Here is a 25,821-nt window from a genome sequence, read left to right on the forward strand (position 1 = left end):
GTGGCAATAGAGATGTGATTTTTTTGCCCCATACAAGTTCACATTTCCACTGAGATCTCTCCACGTTTCCTGGACTCCAGGTTAACAGCCTCAGCATTAAAGGATCTGATTCCATTGCTTCAAACCCACCAATGGTCTCTCATGTAAGGATAGGCCCAACAAAGGGTGTAGACCATTTTTTTGACTGTAGTAGCTCCTGATTGTCTGTTGAAGTAGAAAGGAGCCTCCGTCGGAGTCAATGGTGGCAGGCCCCACCTGACGTCCCAGGCCCTTGAACTATTTGCAGATCTAGTAAAGGCAGTGGGTTTAAGGTATTAACCCTCAAGAGCGTGGTCAAGAGCCTCATTGAGCAAAGTTTATTTTTTCCCTCTGTGATCTCTATCATCCAGTCGTTTAACAGAAGTAGAGGAGACTAAGCTATCTACGATCTCCCCCTCTAATGAAATTATAGTTTGTGGGTTGTGGGTTTTGCTTTGTTTTTTCCTAAGGAGAAGGAGGTGCAGATAAAACAAGGAAAAAATGTACCAGCTTACTGGGTTACTTTAATTGGAGTACTTTTGCTTAAAGGGATTAGCTATCATTACTAATGCAAATAGAAATCCTGTTTAGAAATCCTGCTAAAATCTGGTCAGCATCAACTGTGATTTACTCCACTCAATAAAAGCAGGTACTGAGCTTTCTCTCTCTGTCATTCTTAATTGGTTTGTAACATATATGGGGTCTCTGGTCAAGTCGGGGCCTGCCTTTAATTCTGTGAGCATTCTGAATCCCGTGGCTCCTGAAGCACTGGGGGCTTCAGACTCTCCCATGATGCTGCTTTTCCAATTCATTTCAGAGGGCATCAGAAAAAAAAGCCCTCTGCTTACATAGAAAGTCAGTGCCAACTCTGAACACTTTTGCAGTGGGGAGAGAAACAGCTGGGTCTAGTGCGGAGAGTGGTGACCTTACAGTGAGGAGGCTTGGGTTTGAGACCCAGCATAAGCTACAGTCCTCTTCTGTACCTGGATTAGTGATTTCTGTACTATGATATATGTAGCACTTGAAGATTTGCAAAGCACTTTACCAATATTACCTAATTTGATCTTCAAAATAATCATGGGAGCTAGGTGTTATTAACAACAACAACAACTATGATGATGATAACTAACCTTTATATAGCTCTTACTATGTGCCAGGCAGTGTGCCAAGCCATTTGCAATTATTACCTCATTGATCCTCCCAACAACCCTGGGAAATGTGTTATTATCCCCATTTTACAGTTGGGGAAACTGAGAGGTGAAGTGACTTGTCCAGGGTCACACAGCTAGTAAGAGATTAGAGTTGAATTTAGGTCTTCCTGAAGGCCCGGCATGCTCTTTTCACAGTCCCACCTGGCTCTCTGGGAGTCACCATGAGTACAGGGGAAAGAGCCCTTACTCTGGAGTCAGAAGACCTGAGTTCTCTCTCTCTCTCACTGTCTCTCTCTCTCTGTCTCTCTGTTTCTCTCTCTCTCACTGTCTCTGTCTCTCTCTCACTGTCTCTGTCTCTTTCTCTGTCTCTGTCTCTCACTCTCACTGTCTCTGTCTCTGTCTCTCTTTCACTCTCACTGTCTCTGACTCTGTCTCTCTCCCTCTCTCTCTCACACACACTTATTATCTGTGTGACCTTAGGCAAGTCACCTGGCTAGTAAGACAATGGTCTGCTAGGTCTCTCCCAGCTTTGGACCCAAGAGCCTGGGATCCTTTGTTCATCGCAGGATGATTCTGACAAAATCGAGTCATAGACCTTGCTTAACGCACTATGTAAATGTGGGTTATTAAATTATTATTAACTGTGAGGGGCTTGGAAAAAAGAGCCATTATTACTGTTTAGGGTGTTGAACATTCCAAGTGCAATTAGGGAAATCCACTTGAGTCCAATAAAATTCAGAGCAGCCTCCCTCCCCCCAAATAATGAATGCAGATGCTGAATTTTTTCAGGGGGAAAAATATATACCTGTTTAAAATCCTCCTTCCTTAGAATCATGTAGGTATTTATGATTTATATATTGTTGTTGCTGAGAACAGTTTATGATTTATATATTGTAAGTATATATAAACGCTTGTGTGTGTGTGTGTGTGTGTGTGTGTGTGTCTGTTGTTTTCCCTGATAGAATGTAAGCCCCTTGAGGGCAGGCACTCTTTCCTTTTTAATCTTGAATCTTCAGCATAGTGCCTGGGGATGAATAGATACTAAATACAACAATGCTTCCTGATAGGTCAAATCACAGAATTATAAAATTGGAAAGAATCTGGAAGCCATTTGGTCCAATTCTGTGCATATATATTTTAATAATATTAACATCTTACATTTCTATCATGCTTTAAGGTTTTCAAAGGGCTTTTCTCACTGTAATTCGGTGAAGTGAGTAGGGCAGATATTATCCCCATTTGACAGAAGAAGAAACTGAGACCCAGAAAGGTTAGGTGACCTTCAAACAGTCACACAACTCAAAGTGTTAGAGCCAAGACTCCAAGTTACGTGTGTGTATATGTACGCACATACAGATATATCTGTGCATGTGTATGTATATATACACATGTATATATGAATGTGTATGCAATAGTGATGGTGATGATGATCTCCAAAGTTATGGCTCACAAAATACATTCATCACAAGAACTGTGAGGGATGCGGAGAACAAAGGGTATTGTTGCCATCTTTAAATGAAGTAAGTAATTGACACTCAGAAGTGGGGAGTGTTTTGGCCAAGGTCACGCTGCCGGCACAGAGCAGATCAGGCCCTCTAACCTAGATCTTCCGATGTTCCAGCTCAGTGGGTGTTTCTGTGCCTCCCCCCTTCGTGTATGTGCATGACACCCACACACAGACCTCTACCCAGTATTTTTACATGAATGTAGTCTCTTTTATGGGAATAACATAAAAATGCATGTCAGACTGGGATTTTGAAAGTGGACATAGCCATCTCTGGGTAGTTCTGGGCTCCAGACCCAAAAGCCTTCCCTAGTAAATCTGGGTCAGCTTATGCTATTCATTAATAGTGGGAGAGGGACCCCAGACCTTAAGCAAACAAGCATTCTGCTGATTGAATCCTATGGGCAGAGATAGCTTTTTTCTTCTTCTGTAATGAAAGTAAAATTGTCCATCAGTGCTGCATTCCCTCCTCCCTGCCAGAATGGAGCCATTTATTTTGATAACCAAATAAATTTCAGACAGTCGCTAAGGAGACTAAAGTATTGTAAGTATAAGTTAATGCATTGGAAGCAAAAATAACACATAAACTACAAAATGGAACTAGAATAGGAACTTGGCATCTCAGTGGTGCTGCTGCCTCAGTGGAATTACCAAATGTTCCAGAAAATAGAACACCCAGGCCAGGACTCAATCCCCGATTTTCTGACTGGTGTCCAGTGCTCTTTTTACCATGCCATAGTAATCTAACCTAATCTGTCCTTCTCCTCCTACCAGGGATCTTAGAGTCCAAAAGCCTTCATTTTACAGATGAGGAAACTGAGGCCTATAGAGGTGATATGACTCACCCAGGGTGACACAGCTAATAAATATCTGAGGTGGGATTTGAACTCACTTCTTCTGGACTCTGAATCAGGCCCTCTCAGACTCCATGGTCTCCCCCTCAGGGCACTCCTGGAAAGAAGAAGAAATGTGAAAGTGGTAAAGGAAGGATTTCAACTTGTCTTAGCCAAGGTCACAGATCTCCTAGGGAAAAACAAAACAAAACAAAACAAAACATTTGATTTGGTGGTTGGAGAGTCATGTGCTATACTCTATTATTTGTCCACAAGTTGTCCCTGTACCCTTTTCCCCAACTCTATAATGACGAGCATGGTTCACATTTTTGGATTGCCCAGCAATTTCTGAATTCTTTTCTCACTGCCACCTGGTGAGGTAGGTAGGTAGGGTTAGAGACTATTATACCCATTTTACAGATGAGGAAACTGAAATTCAGAGAAGAGTGTTTCAGCTTGTGTAACCAACACTCAGCTGTCCTTCTGTCCATAATCTCACTTACTTGTACAACTCCCTTGGGAGGTAGGCATGGCGTCTTTGGATCTGACCAAGAAGGAACCTCAGAGGTCATCTTTCTAGCCTGTCCAAGTGACTTGTCCGTACTTAGAGTCAGGTTTCACACCCAGGTTCCCAGACTCCAAATCCAGCACTCATTCTGTGACATCACTTAGTGCTGCGTGAATTCTCTTGGTCTAGTTAAGGACGAGGAAATGATTTTATTGTGAAGATAAGGGACTTACCAGTTCCCATAGCTAGTAATGACGCAACAGAGACAGAAACTCAGGGTATGGTGAAGTGAGAAAAGCCGGCCTCAGAAGCCCCGGGCATGCATTCTCATCCTGACGATCTGTTCTCAGCTCTCAAAGGACCGGTTTGGTCCAGATGACCTCTGAAGTCCTTTTTTAAGATTGTGTCATGGACCCCTTTGGTGCTCTGCTGAAGGCTATGGACCCATTCTCAGAACAACATTTTCGTATCGTTGAATGAAATGCTAAATTTAGACATTCATGAAAATGAGCTCGTTATTTTCCCATCAAAATTCATGGACCACATGTTAAGAACCCCTTTAAAGGCCTTTAAAGATTTTCTGGGACAAAGTGCTTTGTACCCTGCTGCTTCTCCCCTATAACTTGGGGAAGGAAAGAAAGCCTGCTGACCTCAGCATGTTTGACCTTCATATCACAAACTAACGTACCTATGCCTCTGTTCCTATCAGATGCTAGGTGGCGTCTGAGCGCCAGGCTCAGGAATCTTGTTACTAGCAGTGTGACCCTGGGCAAATCCCTTTCCCTCATTGGGCCTCAGTTTCCTCATCTGTAAAGTAGGGGTCTCATAAGGTGAGGATCAAATGAAATCACATTTGAAAAGCACTTTGCAAACCTTAAAGTGCTATCAAAATCCCAACAATTATTAATAATCATTATTTTCTTACAAGATTACAGGATCACAAATCCAGACCCAGAAGGGATCTCAAAAGCTACCAACCTGCACTTTATACAGATGAGGAAATGGAAGCCTAAGGAGGTTTAATGATTCATCTAAGGTCACTGAAAACAAATAGCACAACTTAGAATTTGAATCCAGGTTCTCCCATTCCAGAGCCAACATTTTCTGCTGTGCCGATATAGAAAAGAATTAAGAGGATGGCCTTTACAAGTTACTTCTTTACTTTTTGTTGTATAAACAAGGTAACCCTTAATACAAAATTGCTATATGTCCATGAGACTCAGTTTTCCCATCTGTAAAAATGGTTATAATATTACCTATAGTACCTTTTTTCCCCACTGTTATGATAAGAATCAATTACTATAATGTATGTAAAGTACATTGGTAACTATGAAATTCTATATTACACAGCAGGCTTTGAAACTTATTGTTTAGTCGTTTTTCAATTATGTTTACTCTTCGTGACCCCATTTTGGGATTTTCTTGGCAAAAGATATGAGAGTGGTTTGTCATCTCTTTCTCTAGCTCATTTTATAGATGGGGAAACTAAAGCACACAGGGTTAAGTGAGTTGCCCAAGGTCACACAGCTAGTAAGTGTCTTAGGCCTGATTTGAACTCAGAGAGATGAGTCTTCCCGACTCCAGGCCATTGCATCACCTAGCTACCCCAGTCTGGATCCAAATCCAGCTCTTTTTGCCCCATATCATGTTAATTACCTCCTTTCATTTTTGACTGATTTGGGAACATTACCTAGCTTAGGGTTTTCCATTTTGATAGTGCTGTTTTCTGTATAATATAGTATATAGAGCCCCATACTCCCTTCAAAGTCAGCCAGGAAGAAAATTTTCCACTTACCTCCTCATCTGGGACAGGAATACAAACGAATTCCCCCTTGACCTGCAGAGCTTTAGACACCTTTGCCTGTGTGAGTTTATCCAGCACTCCAGAGTGAGCGAATGAGGCCATGAGATGGTATTGGCAGCAACAGCGGTTAATGGAAAGATCACTGTTTTTAGAGGCAAAGGGCCCCGAGATCAGCTCCTGACTGCTACTTAACAAAAGACCTGTGTGACTTTGAGTAAGTCCCTTTTCAAAGTTTCAGTTCTCTGACCTGTAAAATGAAAATGGCCATTCTTAGGTCTCTTCCAGCTCTAAATCGAAGGTTCTACCAATCCTTTCTCTTCTCCTGCCCTCAGTTTCCTCATATGTAAAATGGGGTTAAAAACACTCCCACTCACTTCCTGGGAAGAAAATTCCCTATCTACTGAAATGTGAGCTGTTATCTTAAAGGCCACAGGAAAAGTTGAGAGGATGCAGTTTTCTAGCAAGGTGATAAAATGCAAAAATAGTTTCTCAGTAGGGCTATTTATTTTCCTATGTAGAACTGGTTTTATTCTGGGAAATCCTACTTCAAATCTACTTTATACCCCATCCACCCACTCAATTCTCCCCCAAGACAAGAAATATCTCTTTGGGATGAGCTAACTGGCCCTATTTCTTCTTTCCATGATAAATGTTTCAGTTCCCAGAATCCAATGGATTATTCCTCTCTCCCCCACCCTCCTACCACCATCACGCCAGCAGCTCTACTGTTCATGTCTCAGGACAAGGGCTTTGTTGTATGGGGCCCCCAGTAATCAAACCAGGGAACGTTCCTTCTGGGGAATTTGTTTTCCCTTTTTCAGTGTTTTATGAATCAGACTTCTGTCCATGAACTTTTTGAACCACAGCAGCTATGGGTGTTATATTTTATAAGTGAAGTGACTGGGGAGCATTCCTGCCATTTAGGACTCAAATGCAAACCCTTTTACCTGCTCATGGTAGAGGAATCAGTGGGTACTTTTAATGGTGGTGTGCCTTTCAACTTTTTAAAAATTATATATATATTTGTAATTAAAATGACATTTAGCAGTTTGAAGCTAAAAACCTGATGTTTCTGCTAAGGAGTTTGCCTGGGAATGACAACATATGGAGTTTAACATTTAAATTGAATTTTATTATTTAAAACAGTAAAATATTTTATTGCTACAACAATGCCCCAACAGCCACCATTTCACCATTAAATGTGCGTTGTGAGAGTACTTGACAGGAGTTCTTAACTGCTGCAAAAGGCATTTTAATTCCTTATTCCCCAGATGCAGTTTACAAAAAGTTTCTACATACGTGCTTTCTTTACAGATGACTTTTTGTTCTCCCAATTGTCTCCAGACGACTCTGACAACAACAACAAATCCCAGGAATTCGGATATCCAGTCGTGCCCTTTAATAGCACAGGAGAAAATAATCACTCCCATTTTATAGGGTGTTTTACGAAGCACCCTCCCTGCCGGCCGCCTGCAGTGAGGAAGGAGCTGGTGCAAGTGTTACTATCCCTTCTTTAGAGTTAATAGGAGTGATCACTCACGTTTAGTGATTGCACATTCAATCCAACTGGACGAACATTTGTGAAGTGGCCCTACTATGTCCCTGAACTGGTCCTGGGGTTAGATATAAAGACCAAGAGAAAAAGACAGAAACAGAGTCGGGGAGTGGGGAGAGGTGGGAAGGGAGAGAGACAAGGGAAGGGTAGGAAAGAGAGAGAGAGGAGAGAGAGAGACGGAGGGAAAGGAGGAGGAGAAAGATAGAGAAAGAGGAAGGGATGGAGAGAGAAAAGAGAAAGATAGAGAGGAAGGGGATGGGGGGGCAGTGGAGAAAATGTGAAAATGAGAATGACTCTGCTTGCCCTCAGAAAGCTCACAATCTGGGAAGTGTTTCTGCTTTTTGACAAACCCCCGTAAAGTTAGTAGGTAGTGGCATAGAGCGCTGGGCCTGGAGTCACAAAGAGTTGAGTTCAAATCCAGCCTCAGACGAGTACTAGCTGTGTGATGTTAGGCAAATCATTTAACCTCTATCTGCCTCAGTTTCCTCAACTGTAAAATGGAGTGAAAATAATAGCAACTGTCTCCAAATCTTGTTATCAGGATCAAATGAGATATTTGTAGTGTTCAACATGGGCCTAGCACATAGTAAATACTTAATAAATACTTCTTTCCTTTCCTTTCCTGCCTTTTCCTTTCCTCTTTTCTCCTTTCCTTTCTTCTCCACTCCTTTCCTCTCCTTTCCTTTTTCCCTCTCCTCTCCTTTTCTCTCCTCTCCTCTCCTTTCCTTTTTCCTTCCCTCTCCTCTCCTTTTTTGTCCTCTCCTTACCTCTCCTCTCCTTTTCTCTCCTCTCTTCTCTCTTCCTTTTTCCTCTCCTCTCCTTCCCTCTCTCTCCCTTTCTCTCCTCTCCTCTCCTTCCCTCCCAAAGCCTCAGCTTCCTCATGTGCAGTATGGGAAAGGTGACACTTGCCTTCATTTTGTAGATGAGCAGCCTGGGATTCATAGAAGTTAAATTCAGTGTGCAGCCACGGTTGTCATATGTGCTTTGTTATTGAACTTCACTGATTTGGGGCTCCAAGTCCAGGGCAGTGGATTTGGAGTCATGCAGTCTGGCTTCAGGTCCGAGCTCTGGCACCTAGCAGCTGAGGTCTTTTTGATCAACAGGCATCTATTAAGTAAGTGCTACACATCGTGCTCAGTGCTGGAGATGCAAATTAAACAGCTAAACAGGCCCTGTCCTCAAGGGGCTTATACTCTATTGGAGGAAACAACATGTAGCCATATAAATAGATGCAGAATATAAGCACAAGGCAATTTCTAGGTTTGGGGGAGGGGCACGAGTGTAGGGGGAATCGGAAAAGTGCTCTCCTGTTGGATACAGAGGGAACCTTCATTTTCTCATGTATAAAATGGGTATAATAATTCTCTCATTTCCTAACTCAGATGGTTGTTGTGGAGAACGTACTTTGTAAATCTTGAAGTGCTCTAAAAATGTGAGTTATTGTTGTCATTTATGGTTATTACTCTGCATTAAGATGTACTTTGTCTTGATTCGAATGTCTCCATGCAGGCTTCTTCTGGCCCAGCTCCGTTCCTAGAAATGCTTGAAGTCTGGCAGGAAATCCTAACATATACTTTTCCAAAGCAAGTGTGTTTAATTATCCAGGGAAAGCAGCCTGATCAGCAATCAGTGTTTTTATCTTCCATCTCTCTTCCTGTCACTCGAAATGCCTTCGTATTCTTTAGTGGTTACAGAAGTGGCCTGGAGACAGAGCTCCTGGCTGGTGCTTCTCCATCCCTAGGGAGTGTTCCTGTCCTGGAGGTGGGGCCTGGTGTGGAAAGATGGCGGTTTACTCTCCAGTCCTTCCATTTCCCTTTCGTCAGACTTTGAGGGAAATCAGTTGGCTTTGCCAATGCCTGACTGAAACACGTTATCTTCTGGTCAATCATGTATTGAAGATTGAGGACAGGCTTAACAAAGTAATTAAAACTAGTTCTAATAATTCATTTAGCTTCAGGGGAGTTAGAGCTGAATGAGCCCTCAGAGACTGAGAAAACTGAGAAGAAACTGCTTCATCTTACAAGCAAGGAAACTGAGGCTCAGAGTGAAATATTTGCCCATAATCACACAAACTATGAGTGGCAGCTTTGGGATTTGGACCCGTGCCCTTTGACCCCAGGCCCAGTGCTTTAGATCTTAAAACATGAAGTTATGTAGCACTGACCCTCTTCCCACTGACCCTGTGACAGGTTTCCTGTTCCCATTCCCATTTCTCAGTCACAAAATGGGAATTTGGTAGATGACAAAACAGGGTCAGTGAAAGGTAAATTGACTTGTCCGGAGTCCATAGCTAGGAGCTATCAGAGAGTGAACTGAGGTCTAATGACCCTGAATCCAAAGCTTTTTCTCCTAGGTCCCATTCTAAGTGACTTAAAAGAATCTATTGTGTGTTTTTGGAACACTGTTTGGGGAACCCTTTGGTCCTAGGCAGTGTGAATGGGGGCCTCTGAAAAAACCTTTGCATGCTCAGAAGCCTTCTGGAGGGGGCCACTCCTGCTCTTATCTCGTTAGAAGGGGGCTGATGGCTTCCCTCTCCTCCCAGCTTTAGTTCTGCCCTCCCTAGACCCCTCCTTTTTGGAGTCGACAGAAGCTAGTGTTCTCCAAGAGGAGGTGCAGCCTGGGACAAGAGATTCCATCTTCCTGGAGCTGTAAAAACCCCACTGTCCTTCTGGCCTCCCCTCCTCCTCTGACAATCTGATTCCCCCCAATCTCTGCAAAAAAAAAAAGTACAAGAGAGGTGCTGCAGTCCTAACCTCCCCACTCTCACAGAAGCTGTCTCTTGGTCTCAAAGTAACTGCCAAAACCAAGATCAAGCCAGAGGTTTGAATTTGTGACATTTCTAGAGGCGGAGTAAATATGAATTGGAAGACAGTTGAGTTTGATGGACCATGTAGGAACCCATTGTGGCAGACAGTGGAATTCTTTCTCATGGAACGGGAGATGAATGTTGTATGATAGAAAAGAAGCAGGTTAATGGTAATTTTCTGATTTCTGAGTTAGTGAGAGAGATTGGATCCCTAGCCAGAGTGATTTGGGGCCATCTCTACTATCGCTCTGATCTCATTCATTCCAACAGACAGAGAAGAGAAAATGGTTACCGAGCAGATGTCGTGCTGATCTCTTTATTCAAGGCCTGGTTTCTAAAAATCCAGCCCACAAAGCATTTCAGATGCTTAACTGCCTTTGTGACGTTGGAAAGTCATTTAAGCTCTCTGGGCCTCAGTTTCCTTATCTGGAAAATGAAGGGATTGGGCTAGCTAGCCGCTGAGGTGCTCTTCCAACTCCAGACCAATGATCCTATAGTTTCCCACTAGAAATTTAACATTCCTGCTTTGGAAGGAATACAGTAGGAAGGAGCTCTCCATCTGAAGTCGTGAGCTCTGGATTTGAACGCTGGCTCAGCTATGACCTTGGGCTTCCCGTCTCTGAACCTCAGTCTCTTCTTCCCCTGTTAAAGAGCTCTGGGTTTGGATTTGGGGGAGAACTGGGTTCACATTTCATCTCTTACTATGTTTGTGGTGTTGGGCAAGTCACATAACTAATTTGTTTTCTTGTCTGTAAAATGGGGTCGGTAACACTTGTAGTTGACTAGGTTTTTGAAGGGATCAAATGAGACAGTGTATATAAGGCCCTTTGTAAACCTTAAAGCAGTTTGCAAGCCTTAGCTATTATTATTGTTAATTGTTAAAATGGAAGGGGAAGGGTTTGACCATACCACCTACTCTAGAACTGTTATTATCGGTTGGAAATTTATTAATCACACCTATTTTCTTTCTCTTGCTATTTTGAGTGTGTGCTTTTACACATACTGCATGCGTGCTCACACACATGCAAAATTATGTATAAAAGCGAATTACTATTTTTAGAATCAAAACAGAACAAGCTGTGGAGTTATGCAGTAAACAGATGGGCCTTGAGGAAGGACCCACGCTGCTTTGGGGACGTACATGTTTCTAGCAGAAAAACCTCAGCCAAAAAAGAACCATGAGGCACCATGGCTTAGTAGGAAGAGCTCTGGATTTGGGGTTGAGAGTTGGCTTCCAGTCCTGGCTCCAACATTCCCTTCTTAGCTCTGTGATCTTCAGTAATTATATTCCTTTTCTGGGGGTCAGTTTTTCCATCTGTAAGATGAGAATTATGATAGCATGGAGTCATGGATAGAAGCTTGGACTTGAGTTGAGAAGATACTTTACTAGCCGTGTGAACCTGAACAAGTCTTTGACCTTCAGTTTCTTCAGATGTAAAAGAGATATTGATGTTACCCACCTCACTGGATAGGACCTGAGGAAAGACCTCAACAAATGGAATCAGATTCAGTAGACAAGTATGAGTCCCGACCCTTCTTACTACCTCTGAGAGCTTGACCACAACCTTAAAACGCTGTTGAAATGGCTTCTCTAATTATTGGATTTAGGTTCTGAAAACCTAGGTGCATCTCCCGGCTCTTGAATTTACCAAATATGTGACATTGAGCAAATTGCTAAATCTCAGTGTTCTCATCTATAAGGCAGGAGTAGTAATGTTTGCACTGACTCCCTTGAAAGGAAATCACTATAGAAATGAGAGTTATCATTATTGTCATTAAAAAAAAAGAAAGTTACAAATGTTTTGGCTCTCTATTTTGAGTGAAGGCTTTGGATACAGAACTGGTCAGAAGGTCCTGAGCCAACTCTTCACAATCTTTATGCCCCAGGGTTCCCCATGTCTTCATTTGATTGTGAGTTAATTAGACTTCTGTTATTTTTGTTTCCTTCCCACCCCTGTCTTGTTAGGGAAGCCTAGTAGTTTCTTTCCAGAGGAGAGTTTTATCGACTCGGGAGAGATCGACGTGGGGAGACGGGCATCCCAGAAGATCCCTCCAGGAATTTTTTGGAGATCGCAGGTGTTTATAGATCACCCGGTGCATCTGAAATTCAACGTGTCCTTGGGAAAAGCAGCTCTGGTTGGGATTTATGGCAGAAAAGGCCTTCCTCCTTCTCACACACAGGTAATCAGGAGTCCTTGTTAATTTGGGTTCCCTTCAGTCTGTTCGCATCCAGGGGAATCAACTCTGTGTCAAAACCAAGAAGCATTCATCTCAACTATTCAATTTATTTACTTCAGCTAGAAGTAAACTTAATTATCTTGGGCATGTGATTTTATCTATTGACCTTCACTTTCTCATCTGTAAAATGGAGTTGAACTAAATGACTCTTAAAGTCCTATCCAGCTCTAAAGGTCTATAATTCTGACTTCAAATATTAGATTCTGTTTTCTTATCTCCTGCCATACCTAAAATCTCAAACTGGTAAGGTTATTTTTTTTTAATCCCTAGAAATGTGTAAGCATGGGTTCCCCGTTGCCCATGAGATAAAGTACAGCCTCCTTACCTTACCATTCAGGGCCCATTCATAGTCTGGCTCCAGACTAGAAAACGTAGTTTTGGGGGCAGTTAGGTGGTGCAGTAGGTAGAACACTGGCCCTGGAGTCAGGAAGACCTGAGTTCAGATATGGCCTCAGACAATTACTCGCTATGTGACCCAGGGCAAGTCACTTAACTCTGATTGCCTCAAAAAAAAAAAGTAGAAGATCTGGTTTCAAATTCTGGCTCTCCTCCTCACTAGCCTTGTAATCTTGGACAAGTCACTTAACCTCTTTAGATCTCTTATTTTCCCATCTTTAATATGGAATATGACCTCTAGGGTCCCTTCCAATCCTAAATCCAAGAACACTACATGTACCTTTCCACGCAGCATCTCACTCTATCTATCTACTCCCCTTCCCACATTCTAGGCAAACTAGACTACTCAGTGTTAGCCCATCTCATCCTGTCCCTCCTTGTCTCTTACCATTTGCACATGCATGGAGTATAACCACACCTAATCTCTGCCTGTTGAAATCCTCCTCTTTCTTCAAGTGACAGCCCCACGGCCACCTCTTCCATGGAGCCTCCTTTCCTCATTCCTGGCCTAGAAGGAAGCTCTCCCTACCCAATCTGTCATTATCTTTTTGTCCTCCCCTACCACATTAAATTTTGGGTCAGATAAGTAGACAGACACACACATGTCATAACCCCCTCCACTAGACTGTAAACTCCTTGAGGGCAGGGGTATGTCATTCTTCATCTCTGTAGCTGCAGTGTCAAGCTTGGTGTGCTGCACATTGTAGGAGTTTAATAAATGTCTGTTGAACTGAGTTGGTGATAAAGATGATTTAGAAAAATTTTCTCATCAGCCCTTTTTAGCAACTCATTTCTCATATAACCACAAAATCTCAGATTTGGAAGAGATTTAAGAAGCCATTTACCATTTCAAAGGTCATTCATATCGGACCAGACACCAGCTCTCCAACATTCCCAACGAATAGTCATTCACGTATCTGCTTCCCTTCAGCTGTTGCCAGTTGGTGAAATGAAAGGGGTGGATTAAAATGACGTCCTGGGTCCCTTCTCGCTCTAAATCCCTAGGTTTCCTTTCTATTCATAGTTTCCTTCTTTCTTCTTTCCCCTCTACTTCTTTCTTTTTCTTCTTTCTTGAGTTTGTCTCCCCTCCAAAAATATAGGGATATTTTATCCCTTTTTATATTTTTTTCTTATGGATTTAACAGTTATAAGCAAACATTTAAACACAGAGAAGAACAAAAAAAGGATTGCATATAAAACCTAACTTCAGTTATATAAAATTTTTAAAGTCTATATTAACTAATTATTTAACAGTATTGTCCAATTTGTGTCCCCTTCTGACTTTCTTTTTTTATTGAATTTTTAAAATATTATATCAATGTTTTTTTCTTAATTTTTTCCCTCTCCCTTCTTACTTTCTTCCTTTTCTTTCCCTTACTTTTCTATCACATCTCACTAACTTCTCCCTCCCCCCCCAAATGCTTTCTTTGTGATACATAAATGTAATCAAGCAAAACAAAAGAAAGACACTTTGGCCATGTCCCAAAATGTGTGTTTCATTCTACACCTCTGGTCCATCACATCATGTGGGAGGTAAGTCTCATCATTGGTCCTTGGATGGCATATTGGTTATCACATTGATTAAAATTCTTTCGTCTTTCAAAGTTATTTTCTTTTAAGTTATAGGGAAATTTAAAAAGAAAAATCTGTCCAGGATGATTAATGTGTGGTCTAATTTAGAGGCAGAGGAAATAATGGACCCTTCAGGTTTATTCTAGCTCTGGAATTTAAGTAGTTATACTGTGCCCAACAGTATAAAAATCAGCTATGTATGTGGCAAAAGAAGGATGGGGGCGGGGGGAGGAGAAAGCAGTTATTCTGCATTCACTAGTGGACAAGATTCCCAAGAGAAATGTAGTTTGGGAAGTTTGTGTTGTTTAATCGACCATCAAATGGCATTAACCTCTCTCCCATCTCCCATCTTGAATTTCCTTATGTTTAAAACCCAGGACAGACATTTAGAATTAACCTAGAACAGCCTGCTGATTTTCTTTCCCTTCCTTTTTTCTTTATTCCTTAGTTTGATTTTGTGGAGCTCTTGGATGGGAGGCGACTTTTGACTCAGGAGGTGAGGAGCTTGGAAGGCCCTCAACGCCAGTCCCGAGGCTCTGTCCCTCCCTCCAGCCATGAGACTGGCTTCATCCAATATTTGGATTCTGGGATTTGGCACCTGGCTTTCTACAATGATGGAAAGGAATCTGAAGTGGTTTCTTTTCTCACCACTGCTATTGGTAAGGGAATTAAAGATATCACCTTTTCCCATACTCATTTTGGTATCTCTGTGGACGGGAATGACATGAATTTTCACCATATACATGTTAGTACGTGTATGGACGAAGAGGGAGATATAACTCTTCTCCATATTCTCTTTGGTCATGCAGGTGTGGAATACAGATGTGGGTTGAGTAGGAAATAATTTTTTCCATGTCCACACTGTTGTTTGTGTGAAAAGTTATTTATTTATTTATTTATTTAGTATTTGATAGTTTTTAATACAAATTATGCATTCTAAAGTAATACAAGTAGGACTCCTCTTCCCAATGTTATTTGACGTAGCTCAACAAATTCTAGTTTTGGCAGGAAACAAAATCAAAGGTATAAACATCACCAAAATGGAGGTGAATTTATCCCTATTTGCAGATGATATGAAGCTATGTTTAGGAAACCCCAGAGAATCAGGAAAGACGGAAATTGAATTAATTAATTAAAATTAATTAAAACTGTAAAGTTTTTTAAAGTATTTATTTATTTTTAGTTTTCAGCATTCACTTTTATAAGATTTTGAGTTCTAAATTTCTCCCCTCTCCCTCCCTTTCTCCCTGCCCAAAACAACTTGCAATCTGATATAGTCTATACATGCACAATCACATTAAACATATTTCCACATTAGTCATGTTGTGAAAGAAGAATCAGAACAAAAGGGAAAAACCAGGAGAAAGACAAAAAAGAGAAAATAGTCTGCTTTGATCTGCACTCAGACTCCATAGTTCTTTCTTTGGATGTGGATAACATTTTCGATCATGAGTCTTTCAGAATTGTCTGAGATCATTGCAATGCTCAGAAGAGTTAAGTCTAATAAAGTCGGTCCTCACACAATGTTGCTGTTACTGTGTACAGTGTTCTCCTGGTTCTGCTCACTTCACTCAGCATCAGTTCATGCAAGCCTTTCCAGGTTTTTCTGAAGTCCACCTGCTTGTCATTTTTTATAGCACAGTAGTATTCCATTACATTCATGTACGACAACTTGTTTAGCCATTTCCCAATTGATGGGCATCTCCTCAATTTCCAATTCTTGGCCACCATAAAAAGAGGTGCTATAGATATTTTTGTACATGTGATACATTTTCTCTTTTTTATGATCTCTTTGGGATACAGACCTAGTAATGGTATTGCTGGATCAAAGGATATGCAGAGTTTTATAGCCTTTTGGGCATAGTTCTAAATTGCTCTCCAGAATGATTGGATCAGTTTACAACTCCACCAATAATGCATTAGCGGTCCAATTTTCCCATGTCTCCAACATTTATCATTTTCCTGTTTTGTCATGTTAGCCAATCTGATAGGTATGATGTGGTACCTCAGAATTGTTTTGATTTGCATTTCTCTAATCAGTAGTGATTTAGAGCATTTCTTCATATGACTATAGATAGCTTTAATTTCTTCATCTGAAAACTGTTCATATCCTTTGACCATTTATCAATTGTGTAATGACTTGTGTTCTTATAAATTTGATTCAGTTCTCTCTGTATTTTAGAAATGAAGCCTTTATCAGAGACAGTGGCTATAAAAATAGTTTCTAAGCTTTCTGCTGCCCTAATCTTGGTTGCATTGGCTTTGTTTGTGCAAAAACTTTTAAATTTAATGTAATCATAATTATGACAGGACAAGTTTAGACACATTTACTTTGTTGTCTGTTTAGATGGAAGGATGGCTTGGATGTAGAGAGTACCAGCTACGTGGGTTTACCTCTTTTAAAATTCTGGAATGTCTCAAATGTTTTACTTTCTATTCGTTTCCCTCCACCTTTGTGTTTCAATGTGTATGCTCATTTCTCTCAGTGGTAATTTACCCAGTTGGGTTTTTTTTTTTGGTTAATTTTATTTTTTTCAATGAATAAAAAAATCTATTTTCTCTCCCCTCCCCCATATTTCCTCATTGGAAAATTTAAAAAAAAACCCACAAAATCCTGGTAGCAGGCAACATAGATTCCTTCACTGGCAATGTCCAAATGATCCATGCACATTGAGCCCATTTCCCTCTGTCAGGAGGCGGCTTCATCATCAGTCCTTTGGCATCGTGGTTGGCCATTGCCTTGGTCATCATTGATTCTTTCACAGTTGTTTGCTTCTACAATGTAGTTGTTACTGCATCAGTTGTATTCCTGGTTCTGGCCCTGATAATGAGTGGTGGGACAACCCAATCCATAGATCAGGGAGAGGAATGGAAAGATGATGTGTTTTATCAATCATTGCATTGCAAAGGGGAAAATTCAGCCAAAGAGTAGGTGATCTTTCTGGAAGATGGGGGGAAGAGAAGGGAAGGAAAGGGATAGACATTTATATAGCACCTACTGTGGACCACGCACGGTGCTAAGCACTTTACAAATATTACCACCTTTGATCTTCTTCCTTGAGTCAATAGGAAAACAAGGGCTATTTGCAGAACAAAAACGAGTTGAGTTTTATTTTCCCTCCTGATCTGCCCTGTTACAGTAGGGCAAAGAAAGAAAATAAAGCAAACAGTACAACAAACATTTAAATGCTACTATTTGGAAAGTGTTGTTGTAGATTTGATAAGTCGCCAACTTGAGCTAAGTAATACATCTTTGTTTTCTTTAAAACTCAACTCAAGTGCCACCCCCTACAAGAAGCCTCCCCTGATCCTACCAATTCGTTCTTCTCCCTACCGCCTCACTCCTGCCAAATTATTCTGTATTTATTTTATATGGTTTTTTTTTTTTTTGTATTGGAGAGACACCAGGTAGTGTGGTGAATGGACAGAGAACTATCTAGACTCTCAGCCTGGTGCTGTTTCCATTGTCCGATTCTGCCTCTCTAAACATGAGCAGCTGTTATTGTTGAATGAGATGGTAAGGGATGTGTCCACATCTGACAGCCCAGAGGTAGAAAGAAGGAAATTGTGCACAAAGAAATTCTTATTAAAATGTAGGCTGTAGCATCATTATTGATTCTTTTTTGCAAAATTCTGCCCCTTCCCCCATCCTGCACAGTAATTATTTAATAGGTTCATTTTATTTTCTTTTATGCAAAACCGTTCTGGGTCCAGGGCTACCATTAGTCCGTCTCCCCAAAGAGGTGTTGGTATTGAGACTCAGCTGTCTGCAGTAGTTACCTGAGAACTGGGAGCTGTAATTTGTCTTGGCAGGTTAATTAAAAGTTTAGGTCTAGTTAGAGTGAAGTCATTATGGTTCCAATATACAGTTTTCCCTCTCAAGTTTGCTTAATGCATACAGTGGAACCTGACCCATCATAGCATTGCATTCCAAGATTCAGATGGAACATTTAAGCAGATCTCAGCTGTCAGAATCAGAGGTATTCATGTCTGCTTGTAATTAAGTAACAGGAGAAATAATTGTGTTTAATTTAACAAATGGAGATACTGTGTATATTTTTCCTTTTTCCCCATCTAATTCAGTCCAGCTGATGATTTTAAATTAAATGAGTTTATCTTTCACTATGAAAAATCTGAAAGCACTTTCCAAAGGATATATGTAAATATATACAAACACACACACACACAGCCCATGTTTGCAAAGCACTCTGTGAATGGAATGAATTTGTATACATCCATTCATTCAGGAAGCATTTACCAACAAAGGATTTAAAGCAGGAAGAGACCTTAGGGAAGGTCTAGTGCAGTCCAACACCCTTGTTTTATAAGTGGGATAACTGAGGCCTAGAGAAAGGAACCCAGTTTCCTTGGTTTCCTTTATGACTCAGCTCAAATCCTAGTTTCTGTGAGATAGCTTTCTCAGACTTCTAGTTCTTTACCCCCAGAGATTACCTTTTATTTACACTGTATGCATCTTGTATATGTAATAAGCTATTAAGGTAGATTGTGAGCCCCTTGAGGGCAGGGACAGAGCTTTTGCCTTTCTTTGTATTCTCAGTGTTTAGTGCAATTCCTGGCACAGTAGGGTCTTCTTAAATTGTTGACTGACTGATTGACTAACTTACTTCCTCAAGGTCACAGAGTATATAATAGAGCCAAGATTTCAACCCAAATTTTTTCCTTTTTAATCCATTGCTCTCTCTTCATTTCATTTATCAGGTGTTTACTGTGTGCAGATCATTATTCTTGATCCTGGGGGATTTGAAAAGAGGTCTTTGCTAAGACCTCTGCCCTTTGGCCTCTGCCCTCATGGACCATACAGTCTAATGGAAGATGAGAAACAGACAATTACAGTGCACAATATTACATGCTAAGTGTACAGTACAAGGCCTCTGTAAGGTTTGAGGGTGAAGGCACTTACAAAATTTGAGGGTATCAGCAAGTGGTTCTTGGAGAAGATAGCATTTGATGCCCTTGGACCCCACTGTCCAACATGTAGAACAAAGTAAGGCAAGCCATTGGGAAAGAATATTCTGTATAGGATTTCAAGTATGCCCCCATTTCAGGTGAAAGGAGTGTTCTAGTATGTTCTCTAGTGTTCTAGAGTGCTCCAGTATGATCTCTAAGCTCCTATTCCCAAGGATATTCCCTGCTTGTTATCAGGCCTATGTCCAGTTAAGTGATATTCACAGGCTATCTCTACCTACTGTGTTGGAAAGCAGGGCCAATGTCTATATCAATGCCCTGATTGCAAGCCAGCTGCTCCATCCCAGCTGTGTTAGTATTGACTGCCCAGGCTCTGTTTAACCGCCATACACTGATTGTCTCTAATTTCACAGGCTATGGCTCCTGGTATTACCTTGCAAATCTTTTCCCTCCCAAGAGTTGTCTTCAAATATATGAAAAGAAATTGGACTTGTTACAGCTAAGACCAAAGGAACAAAGGTTGCCCCAATATCATACAGGGGATTTTGGACCACATCGGGGGTTGGACTAGATGCCATGAGGCAGCGTGGAGAAGTGTTTAGAGTTCTGGACTTGGTGTTAGGAAGAGCTGGGTTTAAATTCTACCTCAGGCACTGACTGTATGACCTTTGGGAAGTCACTCCCCTGTTCTTCAGTTTCCTCATCTATAAAATGAAGAGGTTGGATTTGATGGCCTTTGAGGTCACTTCCTGTTCTGAATCTATGATCTTACGACCCTTCAGTTCCAACAGGTCATTTCCTCTTAGGTCACTGGCTTGCTCACAACTAATTCTATGCTCAACTCTTCTCTTGACTTTCCTAGGAGTCTGCTTAGGGAATTTCCGCCACCTTTGCCACATCTTACATTTTTAGGGCTTTTCATTGTGGGGAAAGGAAAGGAATTCTCGTTAGCTGCCATCTTCGCAAAGGTAGCCTCATCCTCTAGAGCAGGGTTTCTTACCATTTTTTCTATGTCATGGATCTTTTTGTCTTTTCAGAATAATGTTTTTAAATGTACAAAATAAAAGAGACTTACAAAAGAAGCCAACTATATTGAAATGTAGTTATCAAAATTTAAAAAAAGAAATAAATTCATGGATCCCTAGGTTAAGAACTCTTATTTTAGACTATCTTTCCTCAGTGATATGATACACTGAAACAAACCTTGGATTAAAGTCAGAAGACCGAGGTTTGATTTCTAGGTATGCTGTTTCTTCCCTATCTGTCACTTTACCTCTGGGCCCTCATTTTCCTCATCTATACAATGGCAGGGTTTAACTAGTTAATTTCTAAGTTCTTATTTCTAAGTTAATTTCTAATTTCTACCCCCAGTGTTATTTAATCTTATAATTTCCTTCAGTTCACAATACCCATCTTTCTTGCTTGTTGTCCAGTCATTCTTCCTTTGGGGCTAACCCAGCTGGGGATAATACTGCTGAGTTGGCCAAATAGTACAGGCTCCCAGATTGATGTACAGAGGTGAGGATCAACCTCGTTTCTTGCTTCTTTTGTACTTTGCCTCCCATTCTACATAGAGTATGGTCATGAGATGTTCAGTCCTACTCCTGCCTGTGTTTTAGGCCACATAGGCTCTCAATGTTCCATCTCAGATAAAATTTGGAGATGCTAATGTACTGCTGACCCTAGACCATCCCCTCAACTTCTGATCGTTAATTCAATTCAATGAGTGTCTTTTTTAATTAATTTAAAAAATGATATTTTCAGTTCTAGTTTTCTCCCTCCTTCAACTTTTTCTCCACCCATTAAGAAGGCGAGCAATACTGTATCCGCAGTGAGCATCTATTAAGTGTCTATTATGGGCTGGTCACTGTTCTTGTTCTACGACCACACAAAAGTATGGCTGAGACCTCACAATAAAACCTTTCTCTTCAAAAGTGTGGACAGTAAGACAGCCATTGACTTTGACTTCCTTTAGGATACATGAAAGTCAACGTAAAGGAAGAGTCACAAGGAGTCTATGGCTTCGTGTCACTCACTCAGCAGTGTCGAAACTCTTTAGACTGACATTCAGGGCTATCAATCAGCAAACATTTATTAAGCACCTATTAGGTCAGCTAGCTTTATAGGGAGCCAGAGATATAGAGACAGAAATGAAATAGGATCTGGTCTTGAGGAGCTGACATTCTGTTGGGGAAGATAACTTATCTTTTAAGCTTTAATAGCTTAAAAATGGCAATGAGATGCTTGAGATGCTATGGATACTTATTACAAAATACATAAAAACATATTAAAATAGATAATTTTGGGGTAGAGAAAATCTGGAAAGATCAGGCAAGCCTTCCTATGAGAAGAGAAATGTAAACTTAAGTTTTGAAAGAAACTAGGGATGGGGCAGCGAGGTGGCACAGTGGATAGAGGGCCAGCCCTGGAGTCAGGAGAACCTGAGTCTGGCCTCAGATACTTATAAGCTGTGTGACCCTGGGCAAGTCACTTAACTCTGATTGCCTCCAAAAAAAAAAAAAAGAAAGAGAGAAAGAAAGGAAAAGGAACTAGGGATTCTAAAAGATAAAAGTGGTGAGGGAACATACTGTAGGTATGGGGGGATGGCAGCTTCAGATGGGAGGTGGAGCGTCATGTGAGAGAGACAGTAGGAATGCCATTATGGCATGATAAAGTAGTCTGTGAAGGAGAGCAAGAATAATATTATTTATATAGCACTTTAAGGTTTGCAGAGCAAACATGTTAACTTATTGATCCTCACAATAGCCTTGGGAAGTTGGTGCTATTATTCTCCCCATTTTACAGATGAGGAAAATGAGATACAAGAGAGTTTAAATGACTTTCCCAAGGTCACACAGTTATCTGTGTCTGAGGTAGGATTTGAACTCAGGTCCTCTTGACTGCATGACTGAACAACTCCCCTCTCCATCCTGTATTCTCTCATGAGACTGTACTACTTCCTGTCCCCTCTTATTGTTTAGCAGTCATTCAGTCATAGCTGGCTCTATATGACCCCATGGACAAAGTCCATGAGATTTTCTTGGCAAAGATGCTGGAGTGGCTTGCCATTTCCTTCTCCAATGAGTCCCCATTTTACAGATGAGGAACTCAGGCAAATAGGGGCTAAGTGACTTGCCCAGGGTCACACAGCTAGTAAGTGTCTGAGGCCGGATTTGAACTCAGATCTTCCTGACTCCAGGCCCAATGCTCTATCCACTGTACCACCTAGCTGCCCCTTTCTGTACCCTCTCTGTGGTCCTATAATGTCCCACTTGCATGCATCTGCTCATGCTGTTGGCCATGCCTATAATACCCTCCCCCTTCCTCCATCTCTAGCCAGGTTTGAAAACTAAATTCACATAACTACCTCTTACAGGAATGTAGTCCTGATAATCATTGAGGAAGCCCCCACCCTTCACCCCCCACTTCACATAGCACTTTGCTTCCACCATTTTAATGAACTTATCCAACATTCCTTCACACTTGAGTCATTTGGATCTCCTGCACCACCCCCTCTGGCTGCTGGATGAGGCCAGGTACCACTCATGCCTTGGGAGCTCTCCCAATTTGAGCGCAATCATCTGCACACAGGCTTAATAAACTGGGGGTGGGAAGGCTTCAGCTCTGGAATATGCGCCTGTCACTCAAGGACCTGCCCAGCTAGCTAAGCTCAGAAAGGCTCATGAACAACTTAGCTTCAGGGCAGTACAGGAGCTCACAAAGGCTCAGCTAGACCGTGATCCACTTCATCGCTGGGCTTTCCCACATCAGGGAGATCACAGGGTATTGAAGTAACGAGAAGAGAGAGAACCCTTCCCTTTAAACTCCCTGAAAAAGAATTTTCAGCCCATCCTTGTTGTATTTGTACTGAAATGCAACTGGTACAGAAAAAAAAATACAGGGGACATTTTAGAAATGATTAGAATGATCTGTGATGTCATCACTGGGAGTCCTCTCCACAACGTCTAGGTCCTTTGGGAAGAAAATAATTAAGCAAAATTTTGGTGGCTCTGTTATCTTGTAGATGCAGGTATTCCCTCTGAACAACAGTCCCCTGCAGTAGTACAGATGCTGAGCCGTACAGAGCTTCCCAAACCTCTTCAGCTCTCATCTATGTCCTTTTATAAATCTGCCATGGGGCACTTCCCTCTACGTCCCTGGGCATTGAGTGGATATTAATAAAACACATCTGGTCACCAGTGGATATTGCATGGATTCCCTAGGACAGAGCCCCACACCTGGTATCTCTTCCCTAATGAATGGCTCAGACCTCTGCACATATTATTGACATGTATTTGGTGAATTGACTTGATTTAAGTAGTGTAGATAGTTTGCATGTGTTCTTAAAATGTAACAAGTAACAGTTGCTGTATGTTTGGGTCTCATATAGTGTGCTCTCTTTTAATTTGAGCTGACATTCCAGGCAAAACGGACACACTCACAAGGCTGGCAGCGACGCATTATGGTCTAAGGCATGAAATTACAGACATGCCACAGAAATGGATCAAATTACCACAGATGGGAAAAGGAAGGGAACTCCTTGTGAATAAACAGAGAGATGGGGTATCATGATGTGGAAACTACCCTGTCTTTTCCTGGACTTCTCTTTTCTTCTTTCTGGCACGACCTCCCCAGTTGAACGAAAAGCCGTGTGGCCCAATTTAGCACCAGTGTAGCCATTTAGCATCCGAAAAAGAATGGCCAACGGCGGAAAAATCATGGATACTGTGCCATGTGTGCTTCATTAGAAGGAATTGGGGTGTTTAGAAGGGAAGACTTAAAGAAGGACATGGTCACTGTCTTCAAAAGGAAGAGGGTTTACATTTGATCTACTCTGGCCCAAGAGGGCCAGTAGAAGATGCGAAGAGGCAGTCATAGGGAAGGAAAGCGTTGTAAAGATTAGTGAGGTCCAAAAGGAGAGTGAGCGTCCTCTGAAGATGGAGAGCTTCCCCACACTAAAAGTCTTCAGAGAGCGACTGAGTGACTAGTTTACTGATGTCCAGGTATACATTGGCCTCAGTCCTGTTTGAGGCCACTTCCACCTCTGAAATTCTGCTGTTTTGTTCATTAATGATGGGGGGTACTGGTACCTGTTATTCTACTACTGCACTACGGCTTTCGTGAGTGTGTGTGCCCAGAACTGGAATATTCTGTTTTCCAAAGAAGTGGGAATGTTGGGGTAAGCTTTGGAATTTGGTGGAGAAAGAAAAAAGTGCGGTAGGCCCTGATGACATTTTTGATCATCCCTTTTCTTTTTCTTTTTTGCACTTAACAGTATTGTGTTTTATTTTTCCAATTACATGTAAAGATAGTTTCAACATGCATTTTCGTAAGATTTTGAGTTCCAAATTTTTCTCTCTTCCCTGTCCCCAAGACAGCAAGCAATCTTATATAAGTTATACATTACAATCATGCTAAACATATTTCCATGTTAGTCATGTTGTAAAAGAAGCATCGGAACAGAAGGGACGAACCAAAGGAACAAAAAAACAAAAAAAAAAAAGTGAAAATAATATGCTTTGCTCTGCATTCAGACTCCATAGTTCTTTCTCTGGAGGTGGTTAGCATTTTCCATTACACATCTTTTGGAGTTGTCTTGGATCATTGTATTGCTAAGAAGAGCTAAGGCTATCATAGTTGATCATCTCACAATGTTGCAGTGTTCTCCTGGTTCTGCTCACTTTGCATCAGTTCATGTAAGTCTTTCCAGGTTTTTCTGAAATCCACCGGCTCATCATTTTTTATAGCACAGTAGTATTCCATTACATTCATATACCACAACTTGTTCAGCCATTCCCCAGTGGATGGCCAGCCCTTCAATTTCCAATCCTTTACCACCACAGAAAGAGCTGCTATAAATATTTGTGTACATGTGGATCCTTTACCTTTTTATGTTGATCATCTCTTTTCGTAAAAGACAGTCCTTTATTCTCTTCCTATATTACATTCAGATTTTCAAGCTTTGCCTGGTTTTATGATTATTATCTCAGTATCTCAGAAGAAAAGATGGCTTGGACATCACAGCAAACAGAAGTTCACCCCTGAGATGGGGTTTCCCTTGCTCTTCAGGGCTTTGATTATACAAGGATAGACCTAATTCCCAAACAGTCTAGCCTTAAGGATTCTTACATTTTATCTTGTGGAATAATGGAAAAAGCTCCGCACTCAACATCGGAAGACTGACATCTGAGTGCTGACTCTGCGAATTAATAGCTATTTGTCTTCTCTAATATCTCTGAGCCACAGCTTCCTTCTTGGTAAAGGGAGGAGGGAAATATGTGCACCCCACTACCTTACCAAGTGTTTGGGAGGGATTGCTTTGCAACTGGGAGCTACTGGTATTCACTGTTCACTCCGCATTTGCTTTCTACTTTACTGAACTAATCTTCTCTGTTCTGTATTTTAACATCCTGTATTCTAAGCCCCTCCCAACTGACGATCTCTGTTCTAAGGGCCCTCATATCTCTGACATTCTTTGTTCCAAGGCCCCTCCCAGCTCTGACATTCTGT

At 41.3% G+C, this 25,821-nt stretch overlaps 1 protein-coding gene across 1 annotated transcript in view; it reads left to right on the forward strand.

Annotated features, from left to right (window-relative positions):
- LOC114032701 (teneurin-4) overlaps positions 1-25,821 on the forward strand; it is a 412,175-nt gene that overhangs the window by 162,235 nt on the left and 224,119 nt on the right. Inside the window, exons 8-9 of the mRNA XM_027848083.1 lie at positions 12,146-12,360; positions 14,834-15,044. Of these exons, the coding sequence (XP_027703884.1) occupies positions 12,146-12,360; positions 14,834-15,044 (426 nt within the window). The remainder of the gene's footprint in view (positions 1-12,145; positions 12,361-14,833; positions 15,045-25,821) is intronic.

The sequence above is a fragment of the Vombatus ursinus genome, unplaced genomic scaffold (assembly GCF_900497805.2).
Source record: "Vombatus ursinus unplaced genomic scaffold, bare-nosed wombat genome assembly UNPS02005659.1, whole genome shotgun sequence".
Taxonomy (NCBI): Eukaryota; Metazoa; Chordata; class Mammalia; order Diprotodontia; family Vombatidae; genus Vombatus; species Vombatus ursinus.